Here is a 17,724-nt window from a genome sequence, read left to right as displayed (position 1 = left end):
ATATGCTCATAAGAGGTTCAGCAGAACTTATTAAGTAACCAATGCGCGCTCCTAAAGTTTTCACAGTAGACTCATCAGCTTATACATCATCAGTTCATCTTACAATACAAAGACAGAGACCAATACTTCCCATGAAGATAAGCTGCTATAGATAAAAACTGATAATAAATATTTTCAGTAAAATTACAGATAACATATAGGCCTCAGAGCTCATCAATATTGTTAAAAACAACGACCTTTCTAGTTACCACCATAAGTTGTTCTTCTCATCATCCGCATGAACTCATCCATGTTAACTTCACCATCATCTGCAGTTTTTGAGTTATGTAGTGGATCATATATCTTTCTTACTCAAATAAAGCTCTGCACAAGAGAAAGAGAAAAAACAAAAATTAAGAAACTTACGGTCTCGATCTGCTTCTTCAACCATTTCTCTGATCTCAGCATCGGTGAAATTCTCACCCAAGTCCTTTGCCATGCGTTTAATATCATCAGCAGATATCTTCCCCTGAAATTTCGAAGGAAAGTAGTAGGTCAAATATCTAGAGAAATTAAGATTGTAATTTCTAGAATGAAGTACATAAACTAAAGAGTAAAAATACATTTTTGTCAAGATCAATGATCTGGAATGCTTTGGTGAGCTCTTCTTTTGTGTCTCTTTCACCAATCTTAGCAGTCATCATATGAACAAACTCATCAAAATCAATGGCTCCACTTCCATCTTTGTCCACATCAGCTATCATTTTGTTGATTTGCTTCAAAAAACCAACACATCGAGGTAGGTATTATAAGAATCAGAAAATAAACAACGAATCTTTCTTAGAAAAACCGAAATAATAATAATAATAATAATACCTCTTCCGTCATTTCAAAACCAAGCGCCCTATCAAACATTGTAAATTCAAAAATCAATTCCCAAAACAAAATCACGTAAAACCTTTGTAAAAACGAAGAGAAACATAAAAAGCACAAAGATTACCTCATAGCAACATTAAGCTCTTTAGCATCAATGGTACCAGACCCATCAGTGTCAAACAGCTCAAAAGCTTCCTTAATCTCTTGCCTCTTCTGCGTTGTCAACCCATGATGACGTCTTGGTTTCTCTTTCCTCGAAACACCTCTGTACAAACTCGACTGCAGTAACAAACACCAAATTCAAAAATTATCATATTAAGTCTCGAATCTTTTTTCTTCAACATACCCCAACAACACAAGGCAGAACTTAAATCACTTCAAACAAAATCTCAGCTCTTAACACGACAAGGGTTTCTCATGAAATCTAACCAATTGTAATAATAATAATGACCTTCAATCATAGAACCCTAATTTCTTCATTCTAATATTCGCTGATTCCAAAAAATATCCCGGTTTTCAAATCAGATCTTATATAACCGATAATGCAAAATTGTGTTAACAATATAGATCCTAATCGCTACAGATAAAAGAAAGACAAAAAGCAGCAGTCAAAGGTACGAACGAACCATCTCAGCAATGAATCCAACAGATCGATCGATGAAGCAAAAGCTCTTTCAATTTGCGCGTCTGGAGAAAAATCTAACGTTTCTGCTTTCCTATTCTTTGCTTTCATACTAAAAAGTAAAAAAACTAAAAAGCGGTAACGAAGTGGGTCAGATGGGCCTAATAGTGCAGGCCCATAACTAGCAACTTAATCCCACACTAATAAAGTAATAATCATCATAATTTCTCTTAAGGCATAAAAGAAAGAATAACATTTACGGAGCTTGTGAGGGGCTGAGGGCTACTCCAATTACACGAGAGATAAAAAAAAAATTGAAAGATTTACCATGATTAAGATTTGTAATCAAATTGTTATATCATTTAAGTTTTAATCATGTCGTGTTTTCTTATTTGAGGTCTCTTGGGCACAAAATCAACTTGTTATAGAATACAGAAATATTTGCATTCTAACACACTTTTCTATAAAAAATTACATTCTAACACACTTTTGCACCACCACACACTTTTCTTATTTTCTTATATTGTTTTACTTTCTTACTTTTTAACTCTCTCTCCAAACATATTACTTCCCAACAATACATCTTTCTTTTATTTTTTATTTTTTATTCTATTTCATTTCCTTTATCTTTTTTTTTCTCACCCTCACTAACTCTCTCTCCATCTCCAAATAATTTTTATTTTATTTGTTTATCTTACTCCCTTTCTTTAATATATGTGTTTGAATAATCTTGAGTGGTAGATAACAATATATATATTTCTTAGCCACATTTATACATTTCTTTTAATTTTGCATTTTGATATATTTATCATCTACAAAATCAAATCTATATGCTTATATGTTTGTGATTATTTAGTTTCATGTTCAATATATATAATATCATCCATCAAATCTTTTTCATTTGTTATTGACCATCAGTTTTATGTTTACTAGTAAAAATTATTCAGATTTGGCTACATTTGTTACAATTGCTATGAAATTAAATTTATGATTATGGTTTATGATCTAAAATTTAGGATTTAGGGGTCAGAGTTTTAGGGTTTAGAGCTTAGAGGTGTAGGGTTTAGAGTTTAGTATAGGATATAATGAACGGTTTCATGCTTAGGTTTTTAGGGGATATGATGAGGTTAAAATTGTTTGATAGTTAACAATGACTTTCACCAACACAAATAGTTTTTAGTGGACGTGTATAACTTAGCGTCCATGTGGACTTGATTTTATGGACATAAAAGATTAAAATCATTTGATAGTTTACCATGATTACTTTACTAAACCACAAATTATTTAATTAATTAGGTATTCATATGTTTTTTTCTCTGGTCATCCAAAAATAAGTATTCATCTATGCATGTTAACCATCCACATAATAGCGAACAACATCAATGAATTTAGAAATTTATAAAGAATATAATGCAAGAAGTCAAAAATTTGGTCTAAATTAAGGTTCAGTGTGTACAGGTTGGGGTAGGTCAATTTCATGTTTTATAGTAAAAGATCTTCATATTTCACTATATTTGTTAAAATTTCTATGAAATTAAATTTATGATTATGGTTTATGATCTAAGGTTAAGGTCTAAAGTTTAGGATTTAAGTTTTAGGGTATAGGGTTTTGGGTTTAGGCTTTAGGGTTTAGGGTTTAGGATTTAGGGTTTCGAGGTTTAGGGTTTAGGATATAATATAATGAACGGTCTCATGCTTAGTTTTTTAGGGGATATGATGAGGTTAAAATTGTTTGATAGTTAACAACGATTGTTTCACCAAAACACAAGTAGTTTTTAGTGGATGTGTATAACTCATCATCCATGTGGATTTGATTTTAAGTATCCAAATAAGTATCCACAAATAAGATATTAGTATCCACAAATACGTATCCACGTAATAAGACTTTTTTAGCATCCACATTACAATTAACATATATTCAACTATAATTGAATAATGGTCACTGTCTCGTGGATATCATGTGGTTAATTTACATGTAAATTAACTATATGGTTAGTATTTTGTGGACACCATATGGTCGTTGTCTCGTGGACACCGCTTAAAAAAATAACATATGGGAATTGATTGTTGATGCCACAAAGAAACTAAATATATGGTCACTGTCTCGTGGATATCATGTGGTCAGTTTACATATATTCTTATACTTTTATATTCTCATCCTCTGATACCAAAATGAAAAGACCGACCCTTTTTTTTAATAATAAATATATAATATAATATAATAATAAACTACAACTAGTGGTCCCATATCCACTAGCCACCTAACCACAATCACAATCATCAACGGAAAACATTACCAATATCCAATAAATATAAATAGCCAATATTAATTTCAATCACAAACTAATGATCCAAACAACATCCAAAGAACCAGCAATCCTAAACAACATTCTAGGACTCCACTCTAGCAACCTAACAGAAGCCAGACAACCAAACGAACCACTAGAACATCCTCCTCTTCATCGCCCTGATTCCACGGTCACACTTTACCTTTACCTGCACCACAAACACATATTGTAATGCATGAGTATTTAATAAACACTCAGTAAGGCAATCCTCCCATCTACTGGGCTATACACACAAGAAATAGAGACATCTCTAACCATCAACCAACAATCATTAATCAACAATCAACAATCAACAAGCCAAACAACACATAAACAAGCAGATTAGAGAAATCTCCAGCTTAGATAAGCCATGGTCCTGCACTTACCTTAACAAGTGATTCACAAAACTAAATACAACCAAATGAGAGGCTTTCCAATAGCTAATAACAACCAAACTTGTTCCTACAACCAAATCACAACAACAAACAAATATTGAAAACAAACTGTCAAAAAAAACAGAAAAGAACAACCTCACAAATGAAACCACGACACCAAAACTAACCGTTAACTTTCTAATCCCTCCGGTGAAAAGCAAGGTATATACGTCCAGAAGCTTCCCACAAAATTTCAGCACCATCAGATTTTAGATGAAACCGCAATCGTCCCCGCAACACTGGTGTTAATCCGCGAATGAGAAGAAACGCCCCACAAAACTGTCAATATCTCCTAGAATATTAACCTAAATTCACTTCTGTAAAAAGGCGAGTGCACGAAAATCTCTTAGCTACAACCATACCAAAATTCAGTACCTTTCAAAACGATTTGACCCGTCGAATCCTCCTTCTCCCAAATCCTGACAGTTCTGTTTCTCTCTTAACACTAAGAAAAAAGCTTGATCTCCTTCTCTTTCTCCTTTACACTCAATAACCAAGAGTTATGTCTCTTTCTCATCCACAAATAAGTATCCACAGGATAAGATACTTTAAGTATCCACATAATAATGAACAAATATTAAACTATAGATGAATAATTATACATATTATTCATTTTAAGTATAGTAAAATGGATTTTAAAATATAGGAAAAAAATAATTATAATGAATCACAAAAATAAAATCAACCATATATGTCATAATAATTAAATAAAGTGTTTACAAAGAGAGAAGAAAAAAAAAGAGATACAAAAAAAAAAGTAAAAAGAAGAATAGAAAAAATATGACATAAAAGTGTTTGAGATAAAAAAAATAGAACGTGAAGTGACCTTAGTGCAGTGGCCAAAGGTAAGTCTTTAATACACAAGGCACCATCACACCTGGGATCGAGTCCTGCTTCCTACGAATGTAGGGATTAGGCTAATGGGCGGGCCTATTGTGGTCCAATGGTTGACAAAAAAAAAATAGAACATTTATATTTGTTTTAGTTGATAGTAAAAATGGTCCCCACATTTTATTTTGTTTAAACTCTAGTTTGATCTTAACTCTCTCTCTCATATTCTTGTTATATGTAGAGGACAAAATAGTCCAAAAATTATGTGAACAGTGTAAAAAGTTGTAAAAAGATGTCTCATGGATAGAAAGTATGCTAGAATGCAAACACTTTCATCAAAAGTGTGCCATAGTGCCAATCTCTCTAGAATACAAGTGTAGTAGATTCATTGTCCCCAATGCATATTAGTCATACGTGGATGATAACTTATTAAAGCTAAAAGACTTTCTGAGGTTGATTTTCTGGAATTTAATTTAAAGAGGAAGAGAATGTAACATGAAGATTTCATGAAACTTGTATTTGTATTTTTAATCAAAACTAATTGACGATTACTGTATTTTTCTAACCATTGATCATTAACATGCCAACATTGTACCATATCAACGACAACAATGTTAATAGATGATGACAAGTGTTTGTGATTGGAAGAAGTATTCATATCAGTTATACACGTATGATTTGAATCAAAATCAGTTTTATCTGAAATTAACCAACATACACAAAAATCACGTAAGTTTACTTTATTTTAATCATTTATCAAGCTTAACAGAACTACAGAAGCCACCACCACGCCACGCCCATGCCTGACAAAAGTCAAGACTTAACAGAATCTAAGAATATACTTTTGCAAATGGAGCTCTGTTGTATATATCAAATCAAATCAAATCAAATCATGCAACAATATACATTAAACAATAATGTAATCTATATAAACAAGTTGTGTCCCAAACATAATTATATACTACTATATAGTGTTGTGTAATAAATAATATTACAATGCTGACTGAACTCCACCTGACTTGTTTGGCCGTTTCAATTTACGTATCCCGTTCCGGAATTAACCTTCATCCCCACCACGTTTAAATTTAACGCCGTTATAATCATTCTCATCTCGGAGGCGATTGATTCACGGTGCACGCCACCACTCTCGCCCACTGCTTCAGCTTCGTCTTCACCGTTTGCGGATCATCGCCTATTCAAACAAAAACAAAAATTGATATTTATAATCAGTGAATTGTCTCTATAAATATATATGTGTTGTGTGTATCGATTTATACGTACTGTTTCGGTATACGGAGTTGTGAGGACTGGTATCGCCGTCGGAGGAGAGTGAAGAAGACGACGTGGTGGATTTGTTAGAAACGGCGTCGTTGTAGCTTTTCTGAACGGCGAAGTAGAGTTCCAGCGCGGGAAGCGTGTCGGAGAGTCTCTGATCTGCGATCTCTGGAGATCCGAATCCGAATCCGAGTTCGAAACTCGCTTTGAGCTCGTCGAGATCTTCATCGGTCAAGCTCTTTCCCCGGCGAAGGTAACGGTGGCGACGGGAGACATCTTGGCGTTTTGACCAAGCTTCTTCGCGGATCAGATCCGGAGACCAAGAGTGCTGTTTCAAGAGAGAAGTAGAAGAAGAAGAAGGAGGCGCGTGGAGACGACGCACTACCCCCGGCGAGGGGGTGTGCGGTGGAGGAAAGGTTTTACGATCAATGGCTGGTTTTTTTGGTAATTAAGTCGAAAAAATTGGGTGAAAAGGTTAGAGGGAGAGAGAGAAAGAGGTTGAGTTGAAGATTAGTTATAAAGGAAGTGGAGAAGATATAGTCGACTCAGAGATATTGGGCCGGCCCAAATCATGATAATGACATGGATTTTTTTAGAATTGTTTATTTTAATTTTATTAAATTATGTAATGTGTACCTAGAAATAACTAAGCTAACACAAGTTGGTGTTGCATAAAAGGTTTAAATACCTGAAAATTTTGGAAATTCTTCTTTTTGTTATTAGAATAAAGGTATCTTTATGAGTAAAAGTCTGATACAAAATTGCTTTTATGAGTTTTATGTATATGAAAAAAACTAGTGGGTTGATATAACGACCTTAAATGTTGTAACATCATCATCATCATCATCTTTATATAATGTCCTTTCGAGATTAAAAGATACTGTTTTTAGATTTTAGCAAACGATATGGATTTGACTTCTTTTAGGATTGTTTCTATGGATATATTATTGGTCCAGTTGGTTTCTTACGGCCCAATAACTAAACCATACATAAAGCTGTCTACGGTCATTTACACTTGCTCATCTTGATCAAAATATATAACCTTTTTGGGATATATGATAAGATTAGCAACGAGATTTTGATTCGAGTAGCTAGAAACAAAATAGGAATTGGAGCTAGGTCAAACTTAGATTGTTGAAGATCATATATATTGGAGGTATCACAACGTGTAAATCACTAATGTCCAATCAGGGAAAAAGCTTCTCATGGCCGGTTGAACTAACTGTATTAAATAATACTTTACTGCCTGAACTAGTTGTTGAACCAAAAAAGGGTCCAGTTTAGACAGTGTGAACCAACCTCAGCAGACTCATTATGTTTGGACCACAACATCATAGCCGATGATCATTAAGTCATAACTCAATATTGCGGGTAGAGTCAGGTGGAGGGTCTTTTACTCGTTAGAGTTTGATTAGCCGCATTGCTGCATTGAATATATAGGCTTGCACTACCATTTCTAATATTTATTCATGATATACGGTACACTTTTATATCAGAAGAATGTGGTGCTCTATGATAATCATCACATTCGAAACCTTAAATGGAAACGGTTGACGTGCAGTTGAATCTTCTTTTGGAAACATCAGAAAGAAATAATTTTTTTTTGAAAATAGTCACACGAATTGAATTAAATTTGTTCTAAGAATTTCGATCATTAAATGTTAAAACTAAAATTTGATATATATATATATATATATATGTTACACTTATGTATATGATCATGATTATTGATTCATGCAGTACTATGCACCTTTTGCTTGATTTATTCTTACCGATTGTTCGCAGGGCCGTGCCTATGATTAATGAAAAAGGCATTTGCGTCGGGCCCCCAAAATATATAGTTTTTTTTACCTTAAATTCTGAAAATTATGGTGTATCATTATGGTTTTAGGAGTCTTATTATTACCTAAACAATCCATGTAAGACTTCTTTAAATATATATATATATAATTTTTATAAGTATAAAAAAAAAGAAAACAATACCCTTAAATTATGAAGAATCGAGTAAGCTTGTGAAACAGAAACAAGAAAGATTACGAGAAGTTGGTAAATAATTTAGTGAAACAGAAGAAAAAACGATTATGTCTTAGTTTTTTAGATTTATATTTGTTTTGCAAATAATTTCTATAATTTTGAATTTGAAATATTTATTTAATTCTAATTTTGATTTTTTAATATTTGATTAAATTTTAAAAATATTAAAATGACCTCCAATTTTTTAAGCTTACCTTAAGCCCCGATAAACCTGGGCACGGTACTGATTGTTCGTCCAATGTAAATTCGTAAATTCCACTTTTGACGTGATCGTGATTCCACAATATAACTAAACTCGTTCTTATATAAATGTATCATGGCATGCCCAAAAGTTTACTATATCTACACATAAATTTAATTTTCTAAATTTTGAATAAAATAGTTAATCTGTATAAGAAAATATCCAATGGTTTTCCCTATTTTTTTCTTCTATAATAGAGATCTCTATAATAGAGGTGAGTTTACTCCAACCCATCTATATTCTCACCTCTAAAATAGAGATTACTATTTTTTCTTCTATTTATAGAAGAGAGGAAAAAATAGAGTTCCTCTATAAATAAAGGAAAAAATAGAGGACCATTAGAGATGCTCAAATATGACCTGCAAAATCACATTGGCGAACCTCAATCCAACATTAAAAAAAAAAAGAATCAAATATGAAAAATTATGAAGAAAAACAATGAGAAGCTCACTTTATCCTTCACCACCGCATGCACGCACGCTTCTACAATGGTAAGCTTTTATAGCCACCCTAGAACTTACCAAAAGAATCGAATTATAAAGAACAGGACATGAGATATCGACCACACGAGTGCTTATCATCTTTTGGATATGTAAAAGTATATACTTCCTCTGTCTCATGAAGATTAATGTTTTGAGACTTTCACATATATTAAGAAAATTTTTAGTTTTTATTTGTTAATTAATTTATAATTACTTTTTGGTAAAGAGAGAAAATATAAACCAATAACAATTCAAAATTTNATTAATATTTTAAATGATTACTTCTTGAAATTTGCAAAACATCAATCTTTGTGGGACAAAAATATATCCTAAAATATCAATCTTTGTGAGACAGAGGGAGTACTATTTAAATTAAATTTAGTTGATCCTATTCTTTGATTAAGACCATCTCCAATGTATATCTCTATTTTTTTCTCTAAAATGGAGTAACTCTAAAATAGAGCATTGTTTTCCTTTAATGTATTATTCTATTTTATAGTTGAAAATAGAGGTAGTGTAAAAAAATAGAGGTGAGAATAGAGTTGCTCTATATATAGAACAATCCTATCATTTTCTCTATTTTAGAGTAAAATATAAAGTAGGATTGGAGCAAATGTTGTTCTATAATAGAGTTTTGACTCTAAAATAGAGTGGGGTTGGAGATGCCCAAATCATATTGTTAAAACTATAGTTTAGGCAAAATAGCTGATGAATGATCTAAAGAAGATACATTTTTCGGTGCCAAAAGGAGTTAAAACTTAAAACATGGATTTTGGATTTGTTTTCTATATAATTCATATGTTTTTTTTTTATGTTGAAAACAAGTGGAGGAATTTAGAACATCTAGAGTGAGTTGGAACGTATATATAAAACATTCAAATCAGTTAAAGAAGTACATATATATCGATCGTTCCATAGTCCAAACTCCAAACACACAAATTTTGTATTCTAACACTTTTTTTGTGGGCCAAAAAGGTCCCATGAATAATGCAAGTTTCACTGATTCACGAGCTCGTGTCTCCATATGAATGAATTAATACAAGTTATTCAGATCTTGTTACAATATATTGAAAATATGAAAGTGTTGCACCAAAAACCAGTTCTTCCTTGATGAAAGAGCTTATTAGTATGGAAGAACTAGAATGAACCATATATTACAATAGTAAAATAATTTTCGAATGTCTTCTCAGATATGTATGCATGTTTCGTATATATTTGGAAACTACAGGTATACGTCTTCTCCATGGATAAACAAATAGAAATCATACCCTACTTATATGAAAGTAACTAATAATTTTCTCATATAACAAACATAAACACATTAGTAACTGATAATTCGGCATAGTCTTCTGCGTTCACACTTCCCAAATGGAAAATCAAATAGCGGATCACTTAGCAAAATATGCACATACTTTCACCATTACCAGGATCTTGTAAAGGCTGAGAAGCCAACAAACCTTTCTTTATAGTAATTCATTACTATTGACAAGAGTAGAAGTGTTTCGTGTTCATTATTCAATTCACTTCCCAAATGGAATACCTTAAAGTTATTTGTGAATATTTCCTCATATTAGTATTTATCTTATGATATAAAGAAAGTAGGTTATATTTCTATTGTAATTTTCTTCCTATAAGCAGCATCTCCCTCACTTTCGTGCATGGAAGAAAATAATATAATTCTCATCACAAATCCATCAGCACCTTATTAATAGTTAAAAAAGTACTAGGGCGTTACAACAAATGAAACGTACGTGCATGTTGCTGCAAGAAATGAATACAAGAAAATAATTTTAAAACGTTACAAAAATTATGTTTTAAAAACATGCAGAATTGAATAATCTCTCTTTAATGAAGCTCCATTTTGTTAACTTAATTAATTAGTGAATACATACATACATACAGTATTTTCTAACTAATTTCTCTTTTCACCATCGAATAACTCTGTTCTATTTCACAACTCATGTAAATAAAATGTGTTTACATCTTTCAGGCGAAAATTTATATCCAAAACTAGACCAAAAATATAGAAAATTAGGTTCTATTNAAGCTCAAGTCGGTAGGCGTTATCGTTGATCTTCTCGATGACTCGGAATGGGCCATCTCCTCGCGGGCTGAGCTTGTCCTTGCGTTTCTGCTGGAACCTCTCCGGCCTTAAGTGTAACCAGACCCAATCACCAGGTTTGAACAGCATCGGTTTACGTCCTCGGTTGAGGAAGCGTGCATACTGCTCGTTCCTTCGCTCTATGTTGGCTCGGACCTCCTCGTGCAAAGCCTTGACCATTTCTGCTCGTGCGACTCCGTCTTGATTCTCGGCTTCATTCGGTGGTATAGGGAGGAGATCCAGGGGCGTCAAAGGCTTGAATCCGTATGCGACCTCGAATGGCGACCTTTTCGTAGCTGAATGCACCGCTTGGTTGTATGCAAACTCGATGATCGGAATGCACTCGAGCCAGGAGCCTTTGTTGCTGGCGATAGCTGTGCGGAGTAAGGCGCCTATTGATCTGTTGACGACCTCCGTTTGGCCGTCGGTCTGAGGGTGAGCCGCGGTGGAGTACAGTAACTTCGTCCCGAGCTTGCGCCAAATAGTTCGCCAGAAGTGACCAAGGAACTTGGGATCCCGATCGGATATGATGGTGCGCGGAATGCCATGAAGCCTTACAACCTGACTAAAGAACAAGTTCGCCAATAGCACAGCATCATTGTTCTTATTGCATGGAATGAAGTGAGCCATCTTCGAGAACCTATCAACAACCACCATGATACTATCTTTATGCGCCAAGAGGGGTAGGCCGAGGATGAAATCCATGGAGAGATCGATCCATGGTGCGGTGGACACGGGCAAAGGCATGTAGAGGCCATGCGGGTGAGTTGTCGACTTGGAGGTGCGACAAGCTATGCAACGGCCGACGTGCTTCTCTACCATACTTCGCATCTTTGGCCAGTAAAAATGCTCCTTGAGCACGGCCAAGGTCTTGGTGATGCCAAAATGACCCGCTAAACCTCCACTATGGGCTTCACGAACTAGCAACTCCCGGATAGAACCATTTGGTATACACAGCCTTCGACCTCTGAACAGGAAACCCTCGTGAATGTAGAACTCGGTGTAGATTCCTTTCCCATGGTTCTGGAAGCAATCTCCAAACTCAGCATCTCCAGCATAAGCATCTTTGATGCTTTCAAAACCCAATACGCGCGCGTCCATTGTGGTGATTAGTGCATGCCGTCTCGACAAGGCGTCGGCGACTACGTTCTCCTTGCCCTTCTTGTACTTAATGACGTATGGAAACGACTCAATGAACTCCAACCATTTCGCATGACGTCTCTTGAGGTTGGTCTGGCCGCGGAGGTGCTTGAGAGTTTCGTGATCAGTGTGAATCACAAACTCTCTCGCCAATAGATAATGTTGCCAAACCTCCATGGCACGAACGAGGGCGTATAACTCCTTGTCATACGTAGGGTAATTAAGCGTAGCTCCACTAAGCTTCTCACTAAAGTACGCCACCGGTTTGCCTCCTTGAGTCAGGACAGCTCCGACTCCAACTCCCGACGCATCGCACTCAACCTCAAAAGTTTTGTTGAAGTCGGGCAATGTAAGCAAGGGTGCTTGCGTGAGGCGTTTCTTGAGCTCGGTGAACGCCTTGTCTTGTTCCTCTCCCCATCGAAACTCGCTGTTCTTCTTGATCACGGAGGTGAGAGGCGCGGCGATCGTACTGAAATCTCGCACAAACCTCCGGTAAAAACTGGCTAGGCCGTGGAACGACCGGACTTGAGTGATGCTCGTGGGCGTGGGCCACTCCTCTATTGCGCGTATCTTCTCTCCATCGACCTTGAGGCCCTGCGAACTCACAACAAAGCCTAAAAAGACCAATTCATCAGCAGCAAACACGCACTTTTTCAAGTTTGCGTAGAGTTGCTCTTCGCGGAGGGTAAACAAGACAGCCTCTAGGTGTTTAACATGATCAGTCAAACTAGAGCTATATACCAATATATCATCAAAATAAACCACTACGAATTTATTGATAAACGATCTCAAAACATGGTTCATAAGACGCATAAAGGTAGAGGGGGCGTTAGAAAGACCGAATGGCATTACCAGCCATTCGTACAAACCCTGTTTTGTCTTGAAGGCCGTTTTCCACTCGTCACCCTCCTTCATCCGAACTTGATGGTAGCCGCTCTTCAGATCGATCTTTGAGAAGACACTGGCGCCGCTAAGCTCGTCTAGCATGTCATCGAGGCGTGGAATGGGGTGGCGGTATTTGATAGTGATGTTGTTGACGGCTCGACAGTCAACGCACATCCTCCATGATCCGTCTTTCTTCGGGACTAGTAGCACTGGTACAGCACACGGACTCAAACTCTCTCGGACGTAACCTTGCGCCATGAGCTCTTTGACTTGTCGCTCAAGCTCCTTCGCCTCTTCGGGGTTGACACGGTAGGCTGGCCGGTTGGGAAGCTGCGCTCCTGGGACTAGATCGATCTGATGTTCGATACCTCTGATCGGTGGTAGGCCTTCGGGGAGTTCTTCGGGGAACACATCGGCGAATCGCTTGAGGACGCCGCGTATGACCTCCGGTAAGGCTTCTAGTGAACCATCAAGACCTGAAAGCAATGCATCTCGAAACAACATCAAAATCACTTGGGCTGAGTCCTTAAGGGACTTTCTAACATCACCATATTGAATCAGGAAATTCTTTTTATCGTTCGAGTCTTTAGACAACTTGTCTTGCATTTCATGTACTTGCGTGGGGCTCAAGGGTTTCAAGCAAATACGTTTGTTGTCATGAACGAAAAAGTATTGGTTAGTATGGCCGCAGTGTGTGGTGCGCTTATCAAACTGCCATGGGCGCCCCAATAAGAGGTGGCTAGCTTGCATAGGCACCACATCACAAAGAACTTGATCCTTATACGGACCGATACTGAATGGGACCGTGACTTGTTCCTTTACTTGGATCACGGTCTTATCATTTAACCATCTCAAGCGATAAGGGCGAGGGTGGTTTGTGGTTTCAAGAGAAAGTTTCTTGACAAGACTGGAACTTGCCACATTAGTGCAAGAACCTCCATCTATGATCAAGCCACAAACGCGACCACTTACAGTGCATCTCGTGTGGAAAATGTTGTCACGTTGGTTGGCGTCATCCGTGGCTACACCGGCGTTCAGGATGCGGCGTATCATGAGCAGTTCTCCGACCTCGGGTTCCGCAACAGCTTCTTCCAGCTCAGTTTCTCCTCGCACCATTTCTTCAGTGGCCTCATCGTCGGACTCGATCTCGCCAGCCTCAGTCAGTATCATCGTCCGTGCGTTCGGACAATCACGAGCGTAATGGCCTCTCCCTTGACACTTGAAACATACAATGTCGCGGCTCCGGACGTCGGTGGTGTTGCGTCGCGGATCTTGGCGCTCATTGGTGGCCGGCTCCCTAGGTTTGAACCTTGAGTCCGCGCTGGTCGCCTTTGGTTTTTCCGGCAATCGGTTTGATGGCGACGCGTTAGGAGTCCAATTGGTAGCTCCTTGGGTTCGGCCACGAGGCGCAGAGGCGCTCTTCTTCTTGATTTGAGTCTCTATTTGCACCGAGAGATGCAACAACTCCTCAAAAGTTTGATAGGGTTGGCGCTCGACCTTGCGTGCAATGCGTTCTTGCAATCCGTCCAAGAACTGAGCCATGAGTGACTCTTCGGAGTCATCGACTTGCAACCGGTTGCGCAAGTGTTCAAATTCTTCGTAATACTCCTCCACGTTCCGTGCGCCTTGCGTTAGTCGCCGAAACTTCTTCTGGAGCTCGCGGTGGTAGTAGGGAGGCATGTAGCGCCTTTGCATCTCTGCTTTCAAGACCTCCCAAACAGTGATGGGTCGGTCGCGGTTGCGTCGTTGTTCAGCTTCCAGTCGATCCCACCAGGTAAGGGCGTGATCGGTGAATTGTGCCACCGCATATTGGACCTTTCATAGCTCCGGATAGGCATGGCACGAGTTCAAGTGGTCCATGCGACTTTCCCATTCAAGATAGGCCTCGGGGTCTGACTTGCTTGCGAACGTTGGTGGGACCATCTTGTGGTTCGGCTCGTAACTTCTCGGACCCTCGTCGTCTTGATCATCATGGCGGTGTCGTCGTCTAGGCCTCGGTTCAAAGTCCTCATCGGACTGATCACTCGCCGGCTCGCGTCGTGGTCGCCTCGCGGGTAACGGATCTTCGCGAGGAGGATTCATAAGTTCAATCCTCGTGAGGCGATCAGCTAGTTGCTCTAGGCCGGTTTGTAATGCGGCGAGGGTGACACCAATCTCTGGTGGCGCTGGTGGAATTTCTTCGGCCATCGTACGGACTGGTTGTTGGTGACGTGGCGTGGCTCCGCGGTATAAGTTTGAATTTAAACCTCGCAAAAAGAATACCACACGTGAGTCTCACACGCTCAAGAGGACCACACAAAGATTCGTTTCACTAACAATGATTGAGGACAGCTATGACACATGCAATCCTATGACTAAAACAAATAAAGCAAAAGCAAAAGTAAAAGTGCTACGCGACAAGAATTGCTTTATGCCTAAGACCGGAAACACAAAAACTAATCGCGAAACTAGCTTTATGGATCTAAAAGTGAGCTCGCAAGAACACAAAGGAACAGAGATATGAACACGAAGAACAAATGCGAATTCTAACAACCTAAGCGGACGAAAGACAATCCTAAGCATGCACCAAATTAAACCAAAAAGAACAAGCGAGTCCTATGGAGCTAAAAGATGCAAGCTTTAAACTCAAAGATTGAAACTTTAAAGGAACAGAGAGTTCTGGAAAGAAACAACCTCGTAGGAGCTTTGAAGCTCTGATACCAAGCTGATGTGACCCGAGGACACGGTCACGGTACGATCGCGGTACGGACGCGGCTTGAGCTCTCGGCCAACTTTCAGTCGGTGAAGCTGTTCACGGCCGAGGTTCTGGGCTTCGGATCTAGGAGAGAATCAAACGAGGGAAACGGAGTTTGAAGGAATTCAAACGAGCCGTTCGGGAGATACGTCGAGAAGCCACGAACGGTTCAATCGGACAGTACGGATGCGGAACGAGCGGGTGGACGTCTACGAGGGAAACGATAGCGGGAATGATTTGAGGTGGTTCGAGGGGGCTCGAGAAAGATGAAAGAGGACTCGAGCTTAAGAAGAGGACAGATGGAAACGAGGTGAGGGAAAATACGGATGGATCGATTGACGACACAAGAGGTTTGGCTCTCCTCTTGATACGGTCGCTAACAAGGGCGAACCCGGTTCGCGGCTTGTTAGGGTTTTCTCAAGGTTCAATCCCGGATTGAAGAAAGAGAAGAGTGAGACAAGTTTCAAGAATCTCTCTTGAGGAAAAGTTTTATTTTCATACAAGTCTAAGGAGGAACAAGGGCTTAAGGAGAGTTTAAATAGCTAGGTCTAGATAGGAGCTTAAGGACACGCGGATTCATCTTGATCCGCACATCGTCCTTTTGACGTGTCCCCTTTACAAAGAGAACACATCGCCACCTTTTGACTAACACGCTTAGCCACAAACACTCTCCAACGTTCACAAACATAGGATCAAAAGAGAATATTCTCAAGTTCAAAATTAAACCAAAAATAAGAGGGAAAGAGAGATAACCGCCTTGGCCTTGCGCGTGAAGCAACTTAGCCTTTAGGCGTTTTGCGTTTAGCTCCATGCCTCGTTAAAACCTCCTCCGGTAAACCCATTGGGACAAACCCGGAGTGAGGAAAAAGAGTACACTTCCTCGCTTAACGACTTGACCGTCTTCACTCTTGGGTAAGAGTGAAGACTAAGCGGACTGAGCCTTCGGAGTCTTCGTTGGGTGGCTGGTGTCGGACGTAGGTTCGGACAAATAGGTTGAGCCGCTGTTTGGCCGCCTTTGCTGAGCTCTTGGAACGTGTGGTGGCTCCGGGAAGGATCGTTGGAGCCTTGGCCACGTCTGAAGAGGTTGCCCTGGTCGCGTCCGATGCGTCTTGGTCAGGCGTCTCGGTCGCGTCCGGCGTGTCTTGGTCTTTTTGGCTGAGGTCGCGTCCTGCGATCACATCAGAGGGAGTATATTTTTATCAAAAGGAGATTTGTGTATGAAAAGGAGGTAGCGAATTAAGCAATAAAGTTTCTCATACTTTATATTAAAAAAAAAAATGTTACTTTCACTAGAATCAATCGTCTCTTTTATTAGTATAGGTGATGAACGAGGAATAAATTTTGATAAAGTGTTTATCTCGGTTGTTAAGAATTTTGACTTAGCAACCACAAAAACTACTGATTTGGTCACATATATCATCTCGGTTGTTAATAAAGAGTATATTCATTCGACAAGCTAGTGGACGTATATTTTATGTGTGTTTTAATCTTATTCTCATTAGACTTATAATTGAGTTTGGGCTACTAACAGTGCTAGATTTTAATCATAAGTTTATAAGAACATGAGTAATGTGTTTATTGTGCATCTGTTTTTAAACTTCTAATAGCAACTTGATATGGCTATATGCATGCATATATGGTCTACTTGTTCTCTTAATTATTCGTGAAATAGGTTATTGTGGAAGGTAATAACTAATAATGTATTAGGCACATGGGGGGAGCTATATAACCCACTCTGAATTTATTTAACTAAGACAACAATT

At 38.3% G+C, this 17,724-nt stretch overlaps 1 protein-coding gene and 1 pseudogene across 1 annotated transcript; both read right to left on the bottom strand.

Annotated features, from left to right (window-relative positions):
• LOC104711578 (probable calcium-binding protein CML20) lies at positions 36–1,568 on the bottom strand. The gene is made up of 6 exons (XM_010428278.2): positions 1,482–1,568; positions 980–1,134; positions 856–883; positions 603–755; positions 406–508; positions 36–308 (listed from the first exon to the last, which is right to left on the bottom strand). The coding sequence occupies exons 1-6, from the start codon at positions 1,482–1,484 to the stop codon at positions 241–243; spliced, it is 510 nt and encodes a 169-aa protein (XP_010426580.1). The 5' UTR covers positions 1,485–1,568; the 3' UTR covers positions 36–240.
• LOC104715509 lies at positions 5,890–8,263 on the bottom strand (annotated as a pseudogene).

This window comes from Camelina sativa, chromosome 9, assembly GCF_000633955.1.
Source record: "Camelina sativa cultivar DH55 chromosome 9, Cs, whole genome shotgun sequence".
In the NCBI taxonomy this organism is placed as follows: Eukaryota; Viridiplantae; Streptophyta; class Magnoliopsida; order Brassicales; family Brassicaceae; genus Camelina; species Camelina sativa.
This window is presented reverse-complemented; position numbering and strand designations above follow the sequence as displayed.